Source organism: Primulina eburnea, chromosome 1 (genome assembly GCF_022965805.1).
Source record: "Primulina eburnea isolate SZY01 chromosome 1, ASM2296580v1, whole genome shotgun sequence".
In the NCBI taxonomy this organism is placed as follows: Eukaryota; Viridiplantae; Streptophyta; class Magnoliopsida; order Lamiales; family Gesneriaceae; genus Primulina; species Primulina eburnea.
The window spans coordinates 4,590,974-4,612,211 of NC_133101.1; the positions used below are offsets into that span (position 1 = coordinate 4,590,974).

Sequence of the window (21,238 nt, forward strand, 5' to 3'; positions counted from 1 at the left end):
CAAGGAAAATACATGTGCAGGGCTGAGAGTTCCAGTAGAATCAAAGCAAAACAAGGCGCCTCAAACGCTTGGCAGAGGATATCCAAATTTGCAACTGAGTTGGAGAAAGGGAAAAAAGTGGTAGCTAGAAGTGGAAAATCTACTCTTTTCTGGTTGGATAGGTGGCTGATGGAGGAACCACTGAAGAATGAGTTAATCAAAGCTATTACAATAGAGGAAGAAATGAGAAAAGTCAAGGATTACTGGATACCAGGAGAAGGATGGGACTGGCAAGCTTTGGAGGGACTTCTGCCTCTGGAAACCAAGAATAAATTATCTGCATACACCTTATTGGAGGATGAAAGTGTTGAGGATAGCTACTGCTGGGGGGGCACCAAAAATGGCTACTTCACCGTTAAATCGGCTTATGACATGATAATCAACTCAGTCAATCAAGGGACGGAGCACATTTGGAACGAAATTTGGAAACTTCGAGTACCGAACCGCATTTGTGCATTTATTTGGTTAGTGGCCCATAAGAGGATTATGAGCAACAAGGTAAGAGCTGAGAGAGGCTTTACGACGGACGGTCGTTGCGCGTTATGCTTAGAGGAAATTGAGGATGTGGACCATATGCTCCGCAACTGTAATGAAGTTAGAGGCATATGGTGCGCGTTGAGGTCCCCACGTGAATATCAGGCTGAGTTAGGAATTAATCTTGATGATTGGATAAGGAGAAACCTATCGAAGATAGGCATAAAGATGGGGTAACAGACTGGAAAGAGATGTTCGCTATTGCGATTTGGTGGATTTGGAAATGGAGGAACGAGTTCGTGTTTAATGGTAAGAGGATCGATATAGGAAAGAAGATTCAGTGGATTAAAGTACAATATTGGGATATTAGGACTGCCTATTCCACACGTAGGGTGCTGGCAAACAACATAAACATATATGAAGATCAGCTGGTTAAGTGGATTCTTCCGCCAAAGGATTGGTGTGCTTTAAATGTTGATGGTTGTGTTAAACTTCAGGGCCAAAGAGCAGGCGGAGGTGGCCTCTTGCGAGATGATCGTGGAAAATGGATAAAAGGCTTCATCAATAACATTGGCAGTTGTACGAGTGAGGAAGCAGAATTATGGGCTGTATGGAAAGGACTGCAAATGACATGGCAGTTAGGGCACAAAAAGGTAGTAGTAGGAATCGACTCAGAAACAGCAGTGAAGTGGATTCATGGCGAAGGGACACCATCCTCGTCCGTGCTCAACTTAGTCTCCAAATGTCAGAACTTACTCGCAAAGGACTGGGAGGTTAGAGTACACCATATATACAGAGAACAGAATAGAGCAGCTGATTTCCTGGCTTCGGTAGCCCTGGAGTATGAAAGAGGTTGGAAGATTATTGAGGAACCTCCGATAAAGTTGCTGATGATCATGGAAGAAGACAGACTAGGAATGAGCATGTACAGGAGAGTGAAAATAAATTAGACACGATGTAATTGGTGTCCCCACCCCGTAGATCAAAAAAAAAATCATTTATTTAATTTTAAAATGATTTTTAGCTACGCATGTTTTATGAAATCGCATTATTTTAAATTAAATATGCTTATGTGATGCACTTTAAAAATATTTTCTTGAGTTTCATGTTTCAGACGATTATCCGATGCGAGATCGAGGATAAGAGACAGGCGATGACGTTGGCAAATATTTTATGTGGTATTTTATTTTAAGTTAAGGATGGGGAATTTTAAATAATTTATTAAGTCTTAGTATTTTAAAAACCTAAATTATTTACGTAGTATTTTATGATCTTTAAACTTTTAAAAGTTTCGACACTTGTGCAAGTTATTTTAAATTTAGAGATTTTATTATAATTAGGGGGAGTTAGTATTTTTAAATTAATTGCTAATTACTAATTAAGCAATTTATTTCTGTAATTTACTACTTAATGACACACACACTTCATTATTCAGATTTTTATTTTTTTAAAGAGAAAACCTAGGGTTCTTGGTCTAGAGAGCAGCCGCCCCCTTCCTCTATATTTCCAGCGAGTTTTCGTCATTTTTGTTGCAAGAAAATCATTCCAAGATCGTCCCGGATCAAGCCTCGCTCCGTCTCCGCTTCGGTATCGCTGTATCGTGAGTTTTTCACATTAAAAGGCACGTATATTCTATTTTTCCTGCGTCGATCATGTCATAGTATGTGTTACGTTGTTTCTATGTGTAAAAATACATGTGTGAAGTGTAAAGTTTGAGCAGAAATTGTTTAGATCGCATTTTGAATGTTTTTGGATCTAAAAATCTCGTTTTTTTTGTTCTTTAAAAACTGTGATTTTTCGGTCTTGATTTTGAGAAAGCTTTCAACATGAAAAACGTAGAATTTTTTGATACCTTCGATTTGATATAAAATTCAAAATATTTGGATGAAAATGGAGAGAGTTATGATGTTTTTCGTGAGACTGCTCATACTGCGTTTTCTAAAAATGTGCTATTGATGAGTTCTTGAGAATTTCTTGTTGCAGGCTTCGTTGGGGATTAACGGGTGATCGCTGCTGCATTTAGATATGTTGAGGATGGTGTTGGGATTGCCTTTGATTGGTCGGTTAATGTCGATAGGCATTTGAATTCATTAGAAGTCGTAGGAAGAAAACGGTGTCGAAAATTCGGGTTATGTTGTTTTGTGTTGCTTGTTGAGTTTGGGGACAATTTTGATGAATTGCACTGGTTGGAGTCCACGCTTAGTGCTCTAGGATGCGTCTCGAGGTGTCGATACACAGTTGGGATGATCGTATTAGGGAGTGGAAGCCACAAGTATAGGAAATCTCGTTGGTTCGCGTTCACAGTGGGTACACGGACCCCCACACGGACCAGGGCATGGGGTCCGTGCCCTTCCTTCTTTTCGGTGTGTTTCTACAGTATCTACACGGACCCCTACACGGACCTAGGCACGGGGTCCGTGCCTTCTCTTTTCTGCACGACACAGTTTACAGTACCTACACGGACCCAGAGGCGAACCTGGGCACGGGGTCCGTGTACTTCATTTTTGAGAAAATTTATGTTGAATGTTTTGAGGTTGATACCTTAGTTTAGTGCAATGTTTAACAAGGTCGAGTCAAGGGAATCTTAGAACGTCCTAAGGAAATGAATGAACTTGTGCGTAAGCATGATTATTACGTCTAAGTTACACCAGTTAAGTATGTGAATCCATATTAGTATGTGCAGCAGTGGCCCCAAGCAAAATCCAACGAATCCCTCAACGCCAAGTAAGTATGTTCGACGTGCAAAGAAAATAGTTTTAAGTTTTTGAGGTATGCTAAATGTCTTGTGACCAAATTATGTATGAGATTGGAAAGCGGTAAAGTATGACTAGGGACCAATCTACCCCGTAAATTTATGAGCGGGTTTAGATCAGGATTGGAAAGCGGTAAAGTATGACCAGGGACCAATTCACCTGTTAAATTATGAACATGGATCTCATGTATGTGGCAGTGGATCTTCCTTGTCAGCCCAATACTGTGATTTAGTCTGATCAGATGTATTTATGTATGGGTCACTTGTTTTGAAACATGCCTCTACACAAAATTATGAAGTTTATGTATGTTCAAGTATGTACAAGTATGCAAGCATGTTTAAGAAAAGTTTCACGTTATGGCACATCTATGTTATGTATGTATGTTCAAGTTTAATTGCAAGTCCAAGTTTCAAGTAAGTACGCTCTATTTTAAAGTTGCATGTGGTTTTATTACGTATTACTTGCTACTTTCAGTTTATACATGTTGAGTCTTAAGACTCACTAGACTTGATCGATACAGGTGAGGATGTATTTGAGGAGACGAGGGGTGATGACCAGTGAGCTGACTTGGACTGAGCGGAAGGCTAAACCCGATGACCGCCATGTTTTAGGTTTTATGAATGTTTAAAAATACTTTGAGTTACATTACCGGTTATGAGATTTTAATCAAATATTTTGGTAAACTTTACTTTGAGATCTTTTGTACAATGGTTATGGAATGAACAATTTACTTTATCAAAATTGTGAAGGTTCCCTTCTTACTTAAGAAACTTTTTAATTTTTTCGCAAATTTTAAATAGTTTAAAAGTACGGTACGTTGCAACATACTTGTGAAATTATGATATGTGATTCATGTGTTAAAAACATGCAACATTGATCAAAATTATGTAATTATCCGTCAAAATTAAGTAATTATCGATCATATTTGTCAAATCTATGGATTCCAAATGCTTGGTCGACCCAATGAAAAGAAATGGAAAGAAGTCGACAGAAATAAACCTAGTTTAGAGTATATTGAATGAGATATATGAATATATTAACACTTAAATAGAAAGACATTTATATAAGTTGACTTATAGTTTTTTTTTTTAAAATAAACCACGATCGAATTTTTTTCTAAATTTCCCTGAAAGATGGCACCCATAGATCCACACTCTTACACAGACTCCTCTCACCCACTGACGACCCACATCTCACTCTCCTTCTACTTCGACTTCCCTTCTTCCACCATCGTCTCCTCCGCTCTCTTCTCCCTTTCCGCCACTCACTCGGGCCCCTTCGCTCTAGACACACGTTCCCTCTCCATCTCCGCCGTTCTTGATCCTCAAACCGTCGCCGCACTCCCGTTCTCCGTCCACCCTGCCTCGCCCGACACCGTTTTGGGGCAATCGTTGATTGTGACGCTTGCGAACCACTCCCAATTCTTGGTCATCTCGAAAACGTCTCCTTCCTCCACGGCTCTTCAGTGGCTTCCCCCTCCACAGACGTTTAACAAGGCCTTTCCTTTTGTCTACACCCAATGCCACTCCATTCACGCCAGATCCATTTTCCCCTGCCAAGACACGCCGGCTGCCCGGATCAGATATTCCGCGAAACTGAACATCCCCCATTTTTTGTCGGCTGTGATGGCTGCGAAGCATGTCGACAGGAGGAACCCGATTGCGGGGGAGTGTCTGGGAGTGTGTGATGATTCAATATGGTGTGGGGATGGGAGGATCGTCGAAGAGTTTGTGATGGAGCAGTCAGTGCCCCCTTACCTGTTTGCGTTTGCAGTTGGAGAGTTGGGTTTTCGGGAGATGGGACCGAGGACTAGGGTGTATTCTGAATCTGTCCCGGGTGTTTTGGATTCGGCAGCGAGGGAATTTGCTGGCACAGAGGAGATGATTAAGGTAGGAGAGGGATTGTTTGGGCCTTATGAATGGGAGAGGTTTGATTTGTTGGTTTTGCCTCCTAGTTTTCCCTATGCAGGTATGGAGAATCCAAGGATGGTGTTTTTGACTCCCACCGTGATTAAAGGTGATGCAACGGGCGCCCGAGTTGTGGCTCATGAGCTTGCTCATAGCTGGACTGGGAATTTGATTACCAACAAGTCTAATGATCACTTTTGGTTGAATGAGGTGGAAAACTTGTTTAAATTACATCAATGTTGGTTTTATTAGTCTATTGTGTTGGTTCATGCCTGTTCTGAATCATGTATGCAGTTATTTAGAATACATATGTCGCTATTGCATTTTTGTGAAAAGATTTAGTAATGCCATGTTGCATTGTATAAAGATTTTGTTAGCTTTAACGTTTGGCTAATTTTCTAAATGGCAGTAAATTAACCACCTGTGAAGTTTGTTAATTAGTCATCTTTTATTCTGATCATATTATGGGCCGCTTATGGTAAGTGGTTTGGTTTTTCTCCACTTTTATGGAGAATTTCCTTCTTTCTGGAAGTCTTTTATGAGTATGAGACAAGTTAACTTGTTATATGTTATTGGTTTCAAAGTCGCAGTTTCACCTGCATCTCATACCCTGGATTTATTTGCTTTTATGGTTTTGAGATAGTTACTTGAAAAGATAGTCACATAATATTCATGCAAGTGGTTTCTATATAACTTTCCGACACAGCTTTTCCATGAGAGAAAATTGGTAAAGTTGTACAAACTCAATATTGAGCTATTCTGATTGAATGAAGATTAGGTTAATTTTTCTGTTCTCTCATCCTTTGTTATGTTTGGAGATTGTAGGGTTTCACAACATATGCAGATCGGCGAATAGTTGAGGCTGTGCAAGGAAAGGAGAGGGCTGTTCTGAATATTGGGATTGGATGGAGAGGGCTTGTTGAGGAAATGGACAGGTTTAAGGACAACATGGAATTCACAAAACTGAAAAATAATCAGGAAGGAGTGAACCCTGATAATGTATATTCTCGAGTTCCCTATGAGAAAGGATTCCAGTTTCTGTGGCGCATTGAGAGACAAGTATGCTTATTTACTTGTGGTCCTGTCCTTTTGAGATTATATTAATCTATATGGATATAACTTCAAAAAGGGCTGACACCGATGTACTTTTTGTCTAATACGTATAGATTGGAAGGCCTGCTTTTGACGAGTTCTTGAAAAAATATATCGCAGCCTTCAAGTTCCAATCTATCGACACCGATACGTTTCTTGATTTCCTCAAAGTGAACAATCCTGGTATAGAAAATCATATTGATTTAAAAGTATGGACCGAGGGCACTGGCATACCTCCAGATGCAATGGAGCCTGCTTCCGACATCTACAATAAGATTGTGTTTCTGGCTAATGAGTTTAAGTTAGGTAGGATGCCAAATGAAGATGAAGTTACTGATTGGGGTGGACAAGAATGGGAGCTTTACCTCGAAAATTTGCCGAAATCCGTAGAAGCTTCACAGGTACTAAAGCCTAACTCCTGAAAATGTTTAGCTTGTTACTAGGAGCCAATACTTAGGTAGACCCGATGCTCTTGAACTTTATCCAAATAATTAGATTTATTATTGTAAAACTGATGTAACTTTATGACGTTGCTTGTAATACAGGTGTCGGCTTTGGATGCACGCTACAGGCTCTCTGAATCGAAAGATTACGAGGTCAAGGTAGCATTTCTCCAGCTTGCCATTTTGTCTAGGTGCAGTAATTACTACGGCGAGGCCGAGAAAATACTTAAAGAAGTTGGAAGGATGAAGTATCTGCGGCCACTGTATACCGCACTCGTCCAAGGTCCTGGAAAAGAAGAAGAGAAGATATTTGCGAAGAGGGTGTTCTCAGAAGCACGTGCTTGTTATCACCCCATAGCTCAGGGTGTTGTGGAGGCAATTTTGGCCAAACACATGTAAAAAGGTTGGTGTATTTGTATAGGCTGAGCACCTTACTCTGACCACTAATGTTTTGGATGACTCTTGCAAGCTCCTATCTTTGGGATATAGTCTCAATGCTTAATGTCAACATGTAGGTGGGTGGGTTACAGGTTAACTTTTCTTATCCATCATCCACTTAGAGTTGTGATACATTTAATTATACTGATAAGAAATACCCGCGTTGCACGTGAATGCATTTTAAGTGTAATGTAGATTTTAAGAACTTATTGCTTAAAATACAATGTTGCTTGGCTGGTTTGTAACATGTAGGTTGTATGTCTGTTATTTTGAAATAGTTGAAAGAAAATGTTATGAGAACGAATGGAAATATTTCTCTGGTGTTTGAGAAAACAGAAATATTTTTGCATTCTCGATTTTATGTGTTGGATCATCCTTAACTAAACTTTCCTACATATAATAAGAGTAGGTCTTGAGATAGTCAAATGAGTCTATATTCCTGAGACAGGTCGACTCGATCTTTTTCTACCGTGAAAATAATACTTTTGGTATGAAAAATAATATTTTTCATGATTTGGGTAGGTTGAGATCCGTCTCCAAAATTAATCCGAGAAACGGTCTCATCGTAGTTTTTTGCCTAATAATTGATACAACTCCATGTTTAGTTTTTGAAGTTCAAACTCTGTTATATAATGTCTATTATCTTCCAATTCTCTTTTTCAAGAGTTTTTTTTATTAAATATTTTTTAAGAAAATCGAATTTTATCTTTAAAAAATCAGTGGATTCATTTTAACTTTTGTGTGTGTGTGTGTGTGTGTGTGTGTAAGGAAACCTATCCGAATAAACGATTTAACTGATTTTTCTACAAAAAATAAAAAATCCTAGTTATTGATTAACCTGATTGAATTTCAAAATAAGTGGGTTCTTTCGATGAAATTGAAACTAAAGAGTCCATTGGTTTTTACTTGATCTAAAAACGTGTCATTTGAAAATAAATTTAAATGTACTTTGGCAATCTACAATATGGTTTTCTCAAAATGTTTATCAACTATGAAAAGTAAAACCAAACCCCAGTTTAAGCTCCGGGCATGTTGGTTTTGTTAAAGATTCATAAGCCACACTTGATGCAACATATGAATGAACTAGGTAAGAACCAACATTTTGGAACTTCAGAACAAGGAACCCTCTAACTTCACAGATTCAAATCCATACTATACTATGGATACAAGAAGTTCAATGTTATGCTACTTGACATTGTTTCATGGCATGTAAACTGGATTCTTTTTTTCGAAGTTTCTAGCATGATCAAGTTCCTTTATAATTTTGCTTGTCTCATATATCATGAATCATTTATATACGATTTTCATTATTCTCATTTAAGGAGTAAAATGAACGATGCAATACAATAACATCATAACAAGAAACATGGAAATTAGACATGATATAATAAAGTAGTTTGAATGTACCAATGAATTTCTCTCGTTAAATAGGTGACAACGAAAAACTGAAAACTGAACCTGCATGCGTTAAGCCAAGTCCACAAACCAGATAAGGAGACATGCATGTTAGAGCTGCGGTCGTTTTCCTAATGCAAATCATTCAGGAATTTAAATAGAAGGGAGCGATAAAAAAAACAAAACAAAAGAATTATACCCTTTTCTCATATTTGAACACAACTTTTCTATCAGAGAAACCAAAAAATTCTTCTGGATAAAGTCATTTAATCAAACCCTTCGTTCTAGTTAGCTGACTCGTTATGCTTTTCCCTCTCATGAATTGATTCTGAGAGCTCTTCTTTCTTGATTTGTAATGTAGCATGTTCCTCTGTATTTAGATCAACCACTGCAGCTATGGATGATTTCCTCATCTGCTCTTCAACTTCGGTTGGTGAGTGTACATCCTCTTTTCTTTGATAGGGCGACTCATTCAAGTTTTCTTGCCTAAGTTTGACTCAATTTGTGCACTTACTTTAGCGGGTGAGTCCACTGATGTCTCCTTCTCATGGCAGGAGTCATCATGGTCACTACCTTTGGAGGGTGACATGATCTGCTTTTCTTTTTTTTTCATGAACTCCTCTAACCCATCATTTTGGATATGTAAGCTGGGGATCTCCATCTCGTCAGTTGAATCTGTCAACTCTTCAGAGTGATTTGCATTCACTTTAACTTTTAAAGGCCCGAACTTTGAATCAAGATCTTTGACAGAAATTGTTAAAGCTCTTGCATCACGAGCTGATGCTAGTTGTTCAGGAGATGATAGCTGTCATCAGGTAGGAGGCAAGAAAACTGAGTTTCAGTAAATTAAATCATGTGAAATAAACTCAAGAACTGAGCTGGTGGGTTAAAAGCTTTAGCCAAAAGGCAACAAGGGAAGAAAAGATGCATATCATAATAATTTTCCTACTGGTAATTTGTTTAAACCTATATTTAATCTCGTTCTGGAAAAGATAAAAATTTTGGGAAGATAATTAAGGCAATATCAAGAAATTACCACATAAGAACCCATCTATAAGCCAACCCATGTAAAACATAGAGGACTAATAGCAGAAGATAAGGTCCGAGGACAAATTATAAAAAGGAAAAAAGATTAAATCAACCAGCGCCGACAACTTCTAAGAAAAAATACTCATGGCAAACATTAGATTTTTTTATCGTTGTCGTTACCTCATTTAATTGTGCTTCCGCAAATGTTTGCTGCATTCAGCAAATATCATTGTCTACAACTTAAGGACTGATCAGAATTTGGCAATATGTAAAGACAATACGATGAATAAATCATGAGCGAACTTATTATTCCAGCATTTTCATGGTCCTTACCTGTCAATGAATATCAAGGAATAACCTACACTTTTTTTACGCTTACCTTTACCACATCTTCTGCCCTTTCCTTCAAAGTCTCCGCCAATCCTTCACCATGAAGAGCTTGAAGAATGTAAAGCACGTGAGAATGGAGACCCTCAGATCGATGTTGGTCAATAGTGCATTGAGGAATAGTAGAATGGCATCCTACTGAATAAAAAGGACATTTCACAAGTTTCATGGGACATATGGTAATACAATGCCGGTCCATCTGACGCCTCATGATCCTGTCAGAGCAGTTTTGCTCACACGGAAGTATTTTAAAAGGACAGGTGGAATCATGATGGCCTATCTGAGCTGCACTAAATCTAGAATTGCACCCTTCATTTGTGCAGGTCATAGTCCTAAAACTGCAGTGCAATTTATGCACTTCTTGATCATCCACAGATTTAAAGCTCTTTCCACAGTGATATTTGTTTTTGTAATCAACATTCTTCAAGAGAGTCTGCGAAACCGATTCTCTCCTATTCAACAACCAAAAACCATTTATTTCCATCTCTTGCACTAGATCATCTATCCAGTCTTCTCTTTTTTCACTCAGTAGCCATCCTGAAACTCTGCTGAAAAAGTTCCTTTTAGAACTTGAAAAATCGTCAATCAAATCAGAGAGAATATCATATGGGTTTTCAGATATTTCTTCATTCACACCACCTTCTAGGGCAGACTCGGCCAAGTAATTTTCGCTTCGCTGGATAAGATAATCCACCATTTCTCTTCTTATATCGACAGCCACTGAAGCTGGGCTTTTTAAGAGGCCACCAGTTGTGTTGTCAATACATGCTGAGGCCAATCCAGGAAGCAATTCCTGCGCTATCTTATAAACTATATCGGTATCATAAAGATCACAGTGAACAAAGGGACCTCCCTCCTTTTCTTCTTCAAGTTTCTCTGGTTCTAACTCATTGTCATCAACAGGTGGATTCATCATGCAAGAAACCAACTTTAAAATGCCAACTGCCAATTAAGGACTTGAAACAAAGACCAGGAAACATCCAATAAAAGAGCGCTTGATTAATCCCCGATCCCAGGATTTATTGCAAAGAAAATTAGTTTGACCATTAATTCACAGAAATATAAATCCGCCACCTTATTATGGTCAAATACTTTAAATGCTACAATGTTAACAATTCAAGGTTCCAAAGCTACAATGTTCAAAGAAATAACAACAAATGTCATTCATAAGCATATATTTTAACTTCTTGCCTTTCTTCCTCTTCCCTGTCAGATCACCTGATTAACGATGTAAATCTGCAAACAAAACAATATTCCACATTCATTATACTCCCAAAAAATATCGATCAACGCGAATCCATTTACCCTCAAAATTAGTCACTACAACGTGGTGAAAATCCATACATGTTCGAGGAAGAAGAACATAAAAAAAAGAAAGTAGAATTCTGAAGCAAAGAAACAACTCCAAGACCAATACAAACACTTAAAAATTCAAATCACATCATATGATCGGATCTAACGAAGAAAACAAACTAAATTCAGCAAAATTTCAGCACCAATGAATCGAAAATCATGGAAAGAAATAACGTTTCAATCTTATATCATCGCAATCCCAACAACAGATAACATTGAGCTGTCGAGATTCATTTTTTAATCGAACGGCAACGCGTAGAATTTTCCATGTTATCTAGCATTATAATCAACAAAATGATGATTGAATTACCTGAGAAATCAAGCAGATTGAATGAATATTCAGGAGAAAGAAAACAAATGGGACACCTGGGAGTTCTGAAGTTTCTTCAAACTATCACAGTAAACAGAAACGGACAGGTTCAAAGTAAACACCCATCTGACCCGACCCGGATCCTTGCGCCATAATCGGTACGATTTGGGCCCATTTAAATAGGAAATTTGAGATTTTTATTTATTGGACAGAAACTGTGGAAACAATCAAAAAGGTTCATTATCCAGCTAAATGTATATATAGTGGGGAAATAAACGAATTTATCAATAAATAAATATCCATACCAACACCAATAAATTTTTAAAAAAATTAAAATTAAGGATTAGTGCAAAATATTCCAAAAATTTCACTATTTACGAGGAAGTACAAAAGTTTCACTTGTAAAATAATTTTATTACATTTATACTATATATAAAAGTTGAGCCTAATATCGACAAAAATAGACACCAACTTTTTAAATGATACCAATATTACACTTTTGTTTTATTTTTTAAAAATTTCAACAATTCAAATTAAACTTTAGTCTCTCGATAATTTGTCAAATTTCACTTTAGTCTCTCAGTAATTTTAAAAAGACCGTGCACTCGTATCACGTATGGAGGAGTAACTAGTTTTTTTGTTTATATTTGTTCTAATTCCAAATGTTTAATTTTTTTAAAAAAATGGTGGGTGTTTGTTGAGAGATATTTACATTTTCTGATAGTATGCAGGTCAAGTACACATCCAAAAATACAAATTTTTGTTATTGTAACCTTGGATATTCAAACAAAACTAACGATTATTTGTAAGATTATGTGCTAGAGCTTCTCAGTTCTGAATCTATATAATGAATTGTAATAATAAATAGTAATACTTTTTTTTAATGACGTTCTGGCTTAAATCAACAAGTGATTTTGCTCATTAGAAGGTTGGATTCAATTAATAAATGAATCAAAGAAATGTAGAGGACCAAAAGACCAACAGTGTTTCTTCTCCTGTTATGTGTGTGTGCGTGTCTGTGAGTAAAGAGAGAAGTTTGTTACAATTAGATGTCGAAGTCGTCCGAAACTCGGCAACGTGGTGGTCACCAACATGACTGCCAGAGTTAATACAGGTATTTTGGTGCAACCAATAACGCTTCTATCGTCTATGAAAGATTGATAAATGGGCTGTTTAAGCATTCTCCCTTTTCAGTATGAAGTCCACTGCCTCTTCTACGGTATCAACAACCTGCATCCGTTTGCATGCACAAAGTAAAACGACTACACATGTCGAACGATAAATCGCCAACATCCAACCCACTATTTCACGTCCAGTTTCGGCTGGGTTGCTTTTGATTTATACAATGCAAGCACGAGTAGTACATGGTAGCTGTGTGCGGGAGCACTACGTAGAATGCAAACTCGTGTATTTTGTCATACTTTCTAATTTTCGAGCTCAATTATTTTGCTGCGAAATCTATCTTTTTGTGTCTTGACACAAATTTATTTAGGAATTGAGTAGGAATAACTAAAAAGCGCTAATGACAAATATGACCGACCAAACCGCTGGGTTTGTGACTAATTGATCTACGTGAACACCCGCACCCTATACTGAACTAGGCAAGAAAAAGAAACAAAATCAAGATTAAACATACCATATCAGCTGGATGGGAGGTATGGTTCTCTTTCTGCCGAAAAACGCCTGTCCTAGTCAAAATCGAAAACCACGGATGCCCTGCCTAAGGAAAAATATAAAAGACACTTCTATAAATGGTTATATGCAGGATAATAGAACTGTTGTAGATAATACACACATAAATAACCGATTTTAGCAATGATGCCAAGAGAGACAAACCTGGACTGCTCCTTTAACATCAACCAAAGGATTGTCACCGATCATATACAGAGTTCTCATGGAATGTGACCCAACATCCGCATTTTTCATGACATCATTACTAGGAAGACGAAAATTGTAGAAGGTATCCTAACATCATTTCTGCATGTCTGTAAACCGATGGATTTGGCTTCCCAAAAGAGGTATACTGCAAAGGTTTTTCATGAATTCTGCAAAACACAGCAAGTGAAAATGAAGCAAACTATAAATTGCACAAGAAACTCGAACTGGCTGCTCTATAATGTGCTTACAGAACAAATTGAGAATTATTCAACAACAGAGATTATGATAACAGACATCGAGGAATGTCTAACACAGCAGATTATTTATATTTTAGCGAAGGAAAGAAGAATATTTCTGAGATTTATTCAAGAGACTCATGACTGTGACTGTGACTTAAAAAAAAGAGTGATAGAGGTATGAAAATCCATCAGACACTTAGAATCAGTTTCTTAATTGAAATTTCAAACAATAATCCTCCAAAGTCCAATGAGATCACAAAAATGCTTTTCACGCAAATGATACTGGTAAGGTTATCAAATTCGAAAACAAGTTTGAAGTTCCACCCAAGCATGTTGCTTTTTCATTAGATTTTTCATTTTTAACCTACCTCTTGTTTTATAGAATCTGTTTCTTAATTGAAAATTTCAAACAATAATCCTCCATGAAGATCACAAAAATGCTTTTCACGAAAATGATACTGGTAAGATTCTCAAATTTGAAAACTAGTTTGAAGTTCCACCCAGGCATGTTGCTTTTTCTTTAGATTTTTCATTTTTAATCTACCTCTTGTTTTACAGAATCTGTTTCTTAATTGAAAATTTCAAACAATAATCCTCCATGAAGATCACAAAAATGATTTTCACGCAAATGATACAGGTAAGGTTCTCAAATTTGAAAACTAGTTTGAAGTTCCACCCAGGCATGTTGCTTTTTCTTTAAATTTTTCATTTTTAATCTACCTCTTGTTTTACAGAATCTGTTTCTTAATTGAAAATTTCAAACAATAATCCTCCATAAAGATCACAAAAATGATTTTCACGCAAATGATACAGGTAAGGTTCTCAAATTTGAAAACTAGTTTGAAGTTCCACCGAGGCATGTTGTTTTTTCTTTAGATTTTTCATTTTTAATCTGGCTCTTGTTTTATAGAATCTGTTTCTTAATTGAAAATTTCAAACAATAATCCTCCATGAAGATCACAAAAATGCTTTTTTTTTTTTTTTTTTGAGATGAAACAATCACAAAAATGCTTTTCACGCAAATGATACTTGTAAGGTTCTCAAATTTGAAAACTAGTTTGAAGTTCCACAAATGCATGTTGCTTTTTCTTTAATTTTTCGTTTTTAATTTGCCTCTTGTTTTACAGAATCCGTTTCTTAATTGAAAATTTCAAACAATAATCCTCCATAAAGATCACAAAAATGCTTTTCACGTAAATTATACTGGTAAGGTTCTCAAATTTGAAAAATAGTTTGAAGTTCCACCCAAGCATGTTGCGTTTTTCTTTAGATTTTTCATTTTTAATCTGGCTCTTGTTTTATAGAATCTGTTTCTTAATTGAAAATTTCAAACAATAATCCTCCATGAAGATCACAAAAATGCTTTTTTTTTTTTTTTTTTGAGATGAAACAATCACAAAAATGCTTTTCACGCAAATGATACTTGTAAGGTTCTCAAATTTGAAAACTAGTTTGAAGTTCCACAAATGCATGTTGCTTTTTCTTTAATTTTTCGTTTTTAATTTGCCTCTTGTTTTACAGAATCCGTTTCTTAATTGAAAATTTCAAACAATAATCCTCCATAAAGATCACAAAAATGCTTTTCACGTAAATTATACTGGTAAGGTTCTCAAATTTGAAAAATAGTTTGAAGTTCCACCCAAGCATGTTGCGTTTTCTTTAGATTTTTCATTTTTAATCTGCCTCTTGTTTTACTTTATACTAGAACAAATTTTCTTTCCGGAGCATAAATGATATTCCCACTTCAAGGTCCATGAAATTAGAGAAAACAATCTTTATTAAAAAAAAGAAAAAGAAAAAAACTTCCTAAGTTAAAAGATTAGATGAGAGAGGCCAACCCCGTCCCAAGAAATTAAACAGATATTTGTATCTCCAAGTGAAGAGATTGACCACAGAACTCAATCCTTTCACTAACCAGTCATCCTATATTTAGTAGATCACCACACTTCTAGGTTGGTTGGTCTGTGGCTAAGTGCGAGTGAGATGGGAGAGCTGTGGGGTTGAATAGATGAAACAGAAAGACCTCGTACATTTCTAATAATGGCTCTGGTGTAGTTATCTCTCAAAATCAATCACAAGTTTAAATAGAACAACCGTTGCAGGTACCTGTTGAAGACATTTTCGAGAGCAATTCTGAATGCACCCATGCCTAGACGTTCATGAGGAAATGCTGCCTGTCAGAAGTTGACAAGAAATCAGTATGTTCTGAATGAAATGATGCCTCCGAGAAAGTAGCTCTGCTGTAGATCCAGAGTACAGTTTACAAATTAAATGATCCTCATGCAGGCTTGATGCTATATATCAACCTTTACAACATATTATGATCAGCTATGTAAGAAATATTTGTGTTTCAAGTCACTCTGACAATCAAGGTCGAAATTCTCGACATTCCCTAAAAACATGAAAACATTTAAGTTGTTTTCTGTAAATTTATTATCATCATTTTGCAATACAATATGTGAAGAAACATTCACAAACCTGGTATTCTAGATCATCCGCAGCAAAATATAAAGGAGGCTGATGCTCATTCTGCTGTCCAGGAAGACCTCCAGATGTCAAAATATCACACAGCACCTAAATTTTTCAGTTACTCATTTCAAATATGCTGGGTAATTGTAAAGAGAACAACAGTTAATCCCATGAGAAGAGACAACACGACACGCAGAAATTTATGAATTGAATTCATCCTACCAATATCCCAAAATTACGGGTGATTTGCAATATTGTTAACAATGAATATCAATGTAATTTAAATGCAACATATGCATGCAAAAGTAGTGAGTTTAACCCCCTGGAGAGTAGATGACTTCCTGAGTCACATTTCCATTTTCATTCCTTAGTCACCCAAAATATTTTATCATCCTTCCTCACTACCTACCAGAACAAATTTCCCCATGCTGCAATAGAAAGGCTCTGGACGTTCAATTTTTCAAAGTCTTCAGTATTTGACATCGCTTGGGAAGTAAGCCAATTACCTGGAGGATACTTTCTTGATTCACAGGGAATATCATTTTAAACTCTTTGGGGCATATTTAAGCGGTGATGCACCATTGCAAATACAACATAAACGGACAAAAGATTTATGATAAAATGTATCAATAGAGAATATTTTAAAATTCGGAAAAGAAATTAACTTCAGTGCATCCAAGCATTTACAGTAACAGTTAAACCTGTTCTACCATCTTGCATTAGTCTAATGCAGATCAAGCCTGAGCAAAATACAACATCCCCAACCAACCAGCTAATACCCATTTCAACAAACTTTTGAAATTTCAAGTATGATCTTCCAGCGTGCGACTCACTGACATTCCTTTCTGACACTTTCAGATAATTTCCATCAGACAAAGAAAGCTCTTACAAAGGTACAATGTTTCAGAGCCGACTTTACAGGTCATGGTATTTGGATAAAGTTTCTTGAGCACACATATCCAATAAAAATTAATATTCAATACAAAGAACAAAATATCAATTGCTGAATCAGAGAAAATAGGAAGGAAAATTAAAAAAGAAACGGCACTTTTTGATTTTTTGTTTAAGCTGACCTCCTGCTGGTCACTAGAAGAACAAAAAAATAACCTGAATATCCCTTCCCCAGTCAACTGGATCACTAACAACAAATGCAGCTTTCACTTTGGTGGACAACATATAACTGCTTGAGACAATCTTCTCGGAGTTTCTAGCACATTCTGATTCATGCTTAGTTGTCCACCTCTTGTACTGGGCTACAGGATCGATGTTATCGAAGTATGATGCATACTCATCGAGTGAGACAACTCTCCTGTACAAAGATATGATCGAGGACTAAATGGAGAGAAGGAAAGTTTTAAACAGTCAGAGAGAGAGAGAGACAGAGGGGGGATGGAGGGAAGGCTTATCACTTAGGACTTACTTGAAACCTCAAAATTAGGCAAAGGGGCACATTAACAGATTCAGACTTACTTGAAACCATACTCAGACATCACTACAGCAGGTTCCCCCTTTCCAGTAGCCACAATGAATTCATTTTCAAATCTACAAAAAATTTATGGATTCAGTTAAATGGTTGATCAGTTCTCTTCGAAACAAGTGCCACATTAAAATCTATCTCAGTTTATCTTCAAATCATTGATCCAGTGACAAAATACAAATTGGGAATTCTACTATTCCTTGTTAATTCGGGTGACTTTGTATTCATTTGTCAAAACGATAAGCAGAAAGTTAATCACTCTGACTGATTATGCAGAAAAACGAAAAAAGTAAAGAGATATACTGTCCTCGTCTTTGAGATATCTAGCAAGTAGGAAAAGATTAATGCCAATGGAAAGATCCTGTGTTGCTTTTGAGAAATAAATCTGATGAAAATGCTTGAACGTGATAGTGCCAAAAGATTCAACATAAAAATTTAAAGTTAAATCAGAAAAAGAAAAAAAAAAGACAGAAATAGAAGTTGGCAGTCAAATAAAAGTTAAACTATGTATCTCAGATTAATAAAATACCTGTTTAGCAAATTTCTAAAAGGTGAGTGGCCTAGCAGTACCTACACACAGCACAAAGGCGCATAACTCTTTCACACAACATATATTGACCAAATGTTACATGGTTGCTTGATAAGGTACTAAAATATACCTGAGAAGGTAAAATTTTCACTCCTAAAAGATCACTCAACTCCAAAGCTCTTCTGGATTCAGGTATACCACCACCTATGGACATACATGGATGTATTAATTCCTCCAGGGATTTATTACCAGTGTTTTGCCTATCAAGACATATGCCGTTGAAATTATTGGTTACAAATTACAACAAAAATTACTTCAGGATGCTTGGACGCAATGAAAATGTATAATGCACTAAAATCCTTAAGCATAAAAATCTTATAAATACTACAGAAAAAAAATACTCCCCAGAAGGAAATGTATGCTATCATAAGTAGAGATATATGAACCACATGTCACCGGAAAAGTAAATATAAATTTGAAAATATTATCAAGTAAATGAAAATTTATCCAAATGCACATTCATTTAACAACCGGAAACCTCTACTTTCTATTCCAAAAAAGCAGAACGAATAACCACAGGTCCAAACAGCTGAAAGAAAAGGAAGAATATGAGTACAAACCATTCGTCAAAAACAGAAAAGGGATCTTTAAAGCGCCTGCAAGTGATCAAACAAGCCCTATATCAGACAGTTTTATTTTCTTTAACCTTCATGATCAAACCCCATAAAATTCAAATGCACAACCACATTTTAAAATTTAAAATATCTCTCTCATTTTGAACCAAATAAAATTTCAAGTAATAACACATCAGGTTAATTCCAATATTTCTTCTCTATCACAATTCGAAAAAGTACAACAATGCAAATTTAAAAATTTCTTAGTTAGAAATGATTGAAAGCCAAACCAACCGCCAGCTCACCAAGTAATGCCCAATGAGACGTGCACAAATTCAATTCAGCACGCGAATACTCATACACAATTCTCAGTACACTAGAAACCAACAAATTTGCTCATCAGGGAATGAAATTACCGGAATCATCATACAATCTTTTGAGAGCTCTCGGCGAATTTCCAATCGGATTTTTACCTCTAAGTATGACTCCATCTATGTCAAATGCTATCCCAAATGAATTTCTGAAAAAACAAAACACATTCAAAATGAGTCGAAAATACAAATTTTAGGTAAGTTGCATTCACGTGAATAACTATCATCACTCTTTGGGAGTATGAAAAATATTACTGAACTGTGTGGAGGTTGAATGAAGCGCCGCCGAAGCTCGAGGCGGTCGGAGGAGACACGTCGATACCGGTTGCCGGAATCGGAACCTCATTTTTCGGATTATTTTTAATGACTTGTTCACTATCCACAAGAATACCCGAGAAGCGCGTTTTTCTGTGTCGGCAATGGAAGTAAAACGCATTCCAGAATTAAGGCTATATCCTGAATGATTTCTAATTTATTTTTATTATTAAATAATTCATAAAAATTAATGTGAGACTATCTTACATTTCAATTATACGATACAGATTTTCAAGTTGATCAAATTCATAAAAAAATATTGTGTCAAAAACATTATTATTTATGACAGTTATGAAACGGATCAACCAATCTTACAAGTCAAAAACTTGTGTGAGACGGTCTCACGAGTCGTATTTTGTGAGACGTATATCTTATTTGGATCGTCCATTAAAAATATTATTTTTTATGCTAAGAATATTATTTTTTATTATGAATATCGGTAGGATTGATCCGTCTCACATATAAAGATTCATGAGACCATCTCACAAGAAATATACTCATCTTACAATTATAAACACATGAGATCATCCCAATAGATTTACTCTAAATAATTTAAATAAAGAAACTGAAATTTATTTTCAAATTATTTAGTAATCACGAAGATTTTAAATAGTGAAAATTTATTGTGATTATAGTGTTAGTATAATTATATTATAAATAAATAGATACAAATGTGTTTTAATTCTATTTATATATTGTGTATTGAGCCAAGCTTTATTCTCTCATATTATTGAATAAATTTTTTCTTGTGGTTCATTAAAATTTAGTAGTCCTACTTCTAAAAAGAAAAAGAAAAATAAAATATAGCAGTCTCATTATTACAATATTTACCAAATTTGTAACAGTTTCATGAAATTTTGTGTACATGCATCAAATTTTAATATAAATTTTTTATATACAAATAATGATACTATGCAAAATACATATATTTGGAAAAAAAAATGATGACGACAATAAAAGATTACAATTAATATATATAAATAATACAATTTTTCTAAATTCAACTAAGTAATTGTGAATAAGATTCCAAACATAACATAATCGACAAATCCAAGACACGCTTTTAAGTAAAAAGAGTTCGAATAACTATTGATTGTGATTAGAGTAGGTCTCATGTGAGACCGTCTCACGGATCTTAATCCGTGAGACGGGTCAACCCTACCCATATTCACAATAAAAAGTAATACTCTTAGCATAATAAGTAATACTTTTTCATGGATTACCCAAATAAGAGATCCGTCTCACAAATATAACCCGTGAGACCGTCTCACACAAGTTTTTGCCTTGTGATTAGAAGATTATGAATCTATAATAATAGGTGTCGATATATTAGGTGAATTTTAATCATAACAATATAATTTAAATATTTTAAATTATGAATTAAAATGACATATATGATTTGACTACCACGTGGGGTTTGGTCACAGAGCTAATTGGCTTAATACAATTATGACAACTGTACAATAGGTTATTTTCGAAGACAAGTATTTAATTTTAAAAAAAATTAGTTTTTTTTAAACGAATATTGCCTTTTGTTAAAAACTTTTCAATGAAAATCACATTCTATGTCAACAGTCGCACTAGAACTGCAGTTATGAGAGAAATAGATTGATCCAACATCAAAACTAAAATCGAGTATTTATCGTTTTATATAATTTTTATTACAAAGATTTAAATTATGCTACACCAAACATAGTATCGGAGAAAAGATTTCGACAAGCTTGGG

The 21,238-nt window shown here is 35.7% G+C and overlaps 2 protein-coding genes and 1 pseudogene across 2 annotated transcripts; 1 reads left to right on the top strand and 2 right to left on the bottom strand.

Annotated features, from left to right (window-relative positions):
* The first annotated feature begins 4,383 nt into the window (after positions 1-4,383).
* On the top strand, positions 4,384-7,458 carry LOC140823463 (leucine aminopeptidase-like). The gene is made up of 4 exons (XM_073184830.1): positions 4,384-5,383; positions 5,999-6,232; positions 6,340-6,666; positions 6,811-7,458. Exons 1-4 carry the CDS (start codon positions 4,400-4,402, stop codon positions 7,105-7,107), a joined length of 1,842 nt encoding a protein of 613 aa, XP_073040931.1. The 5' UTR covers positions 4,384-4,399; the 3' UTR covers positions 7,108-7,458.
* Positions 7,459-8,723: 1,265 nt separating this feature from the next.
* On the bottom strand, positions 8,724-10,873 carry LOC140823471 (uncharacterized). The gene is made up of 2 exons (XM_073184843.1): positions 9,950-10,873; positions 8,724-9,346 (listed from the first exon to the last, which is right to left on the bottom strand). The coding sequence occupies exons 1-2, from the start codon at positions 10,871-10,873 to the stop codon at positions 9,014-9,016; spliced, it is 1,257 nt and encodes a 418-aa protein (XP_073040944.1). The 3' UTR covers positions 8,724-9,013.
* Positions 10,874-11,007: 134 nt separating this feature from the next.
* LOC140823476 (mitochondrial hydrolase YKR070W-like) lies at positions 11,008-19,639 on the bottom strand (annotated as a pseudogene).
* Positions 19,640-21,238: the final 1,599 nt, after the last annotated feature.

Bases quoted from the DNA above. Each gene is read 5' to 3' on its own strand.
- LOC140823463 (XM_073184830.1), top strand. From the start codon at position 4,400: ATGGCACCCATAGATCCACACTCTTACACAGACTCCTCTCACCCACTG. The intron at 6,233-6,339 runs GTATGCTTATTT...TAATACGTATAG, and splicing joins TGTGGCGCATTGAGAGACAA to ATTGGAAGGCCTGCTTTTGA. The intron at 6,667-6,810 runs GTACTAAAGCCT...CTTGTAATACAG, and splicing joins AATCCGTAGAAGCTTCACAG to GTGTCGGCTTTGGATGCACG.
- LOC140823471 (XM_073184843.1), bottom strand. From the start codon at position 10,873: ATGATGAATCCACCTGTTGATGACAATGAGTTAGAACCAGAGAAACTT. The intron at 9,347-9,949 runs GTAAGCGTAAAA...ACCTGATGACAG, and splicing joins GGGCAGAAGATGTGGTAAAG to CTATCATCTCCTGAACAACT.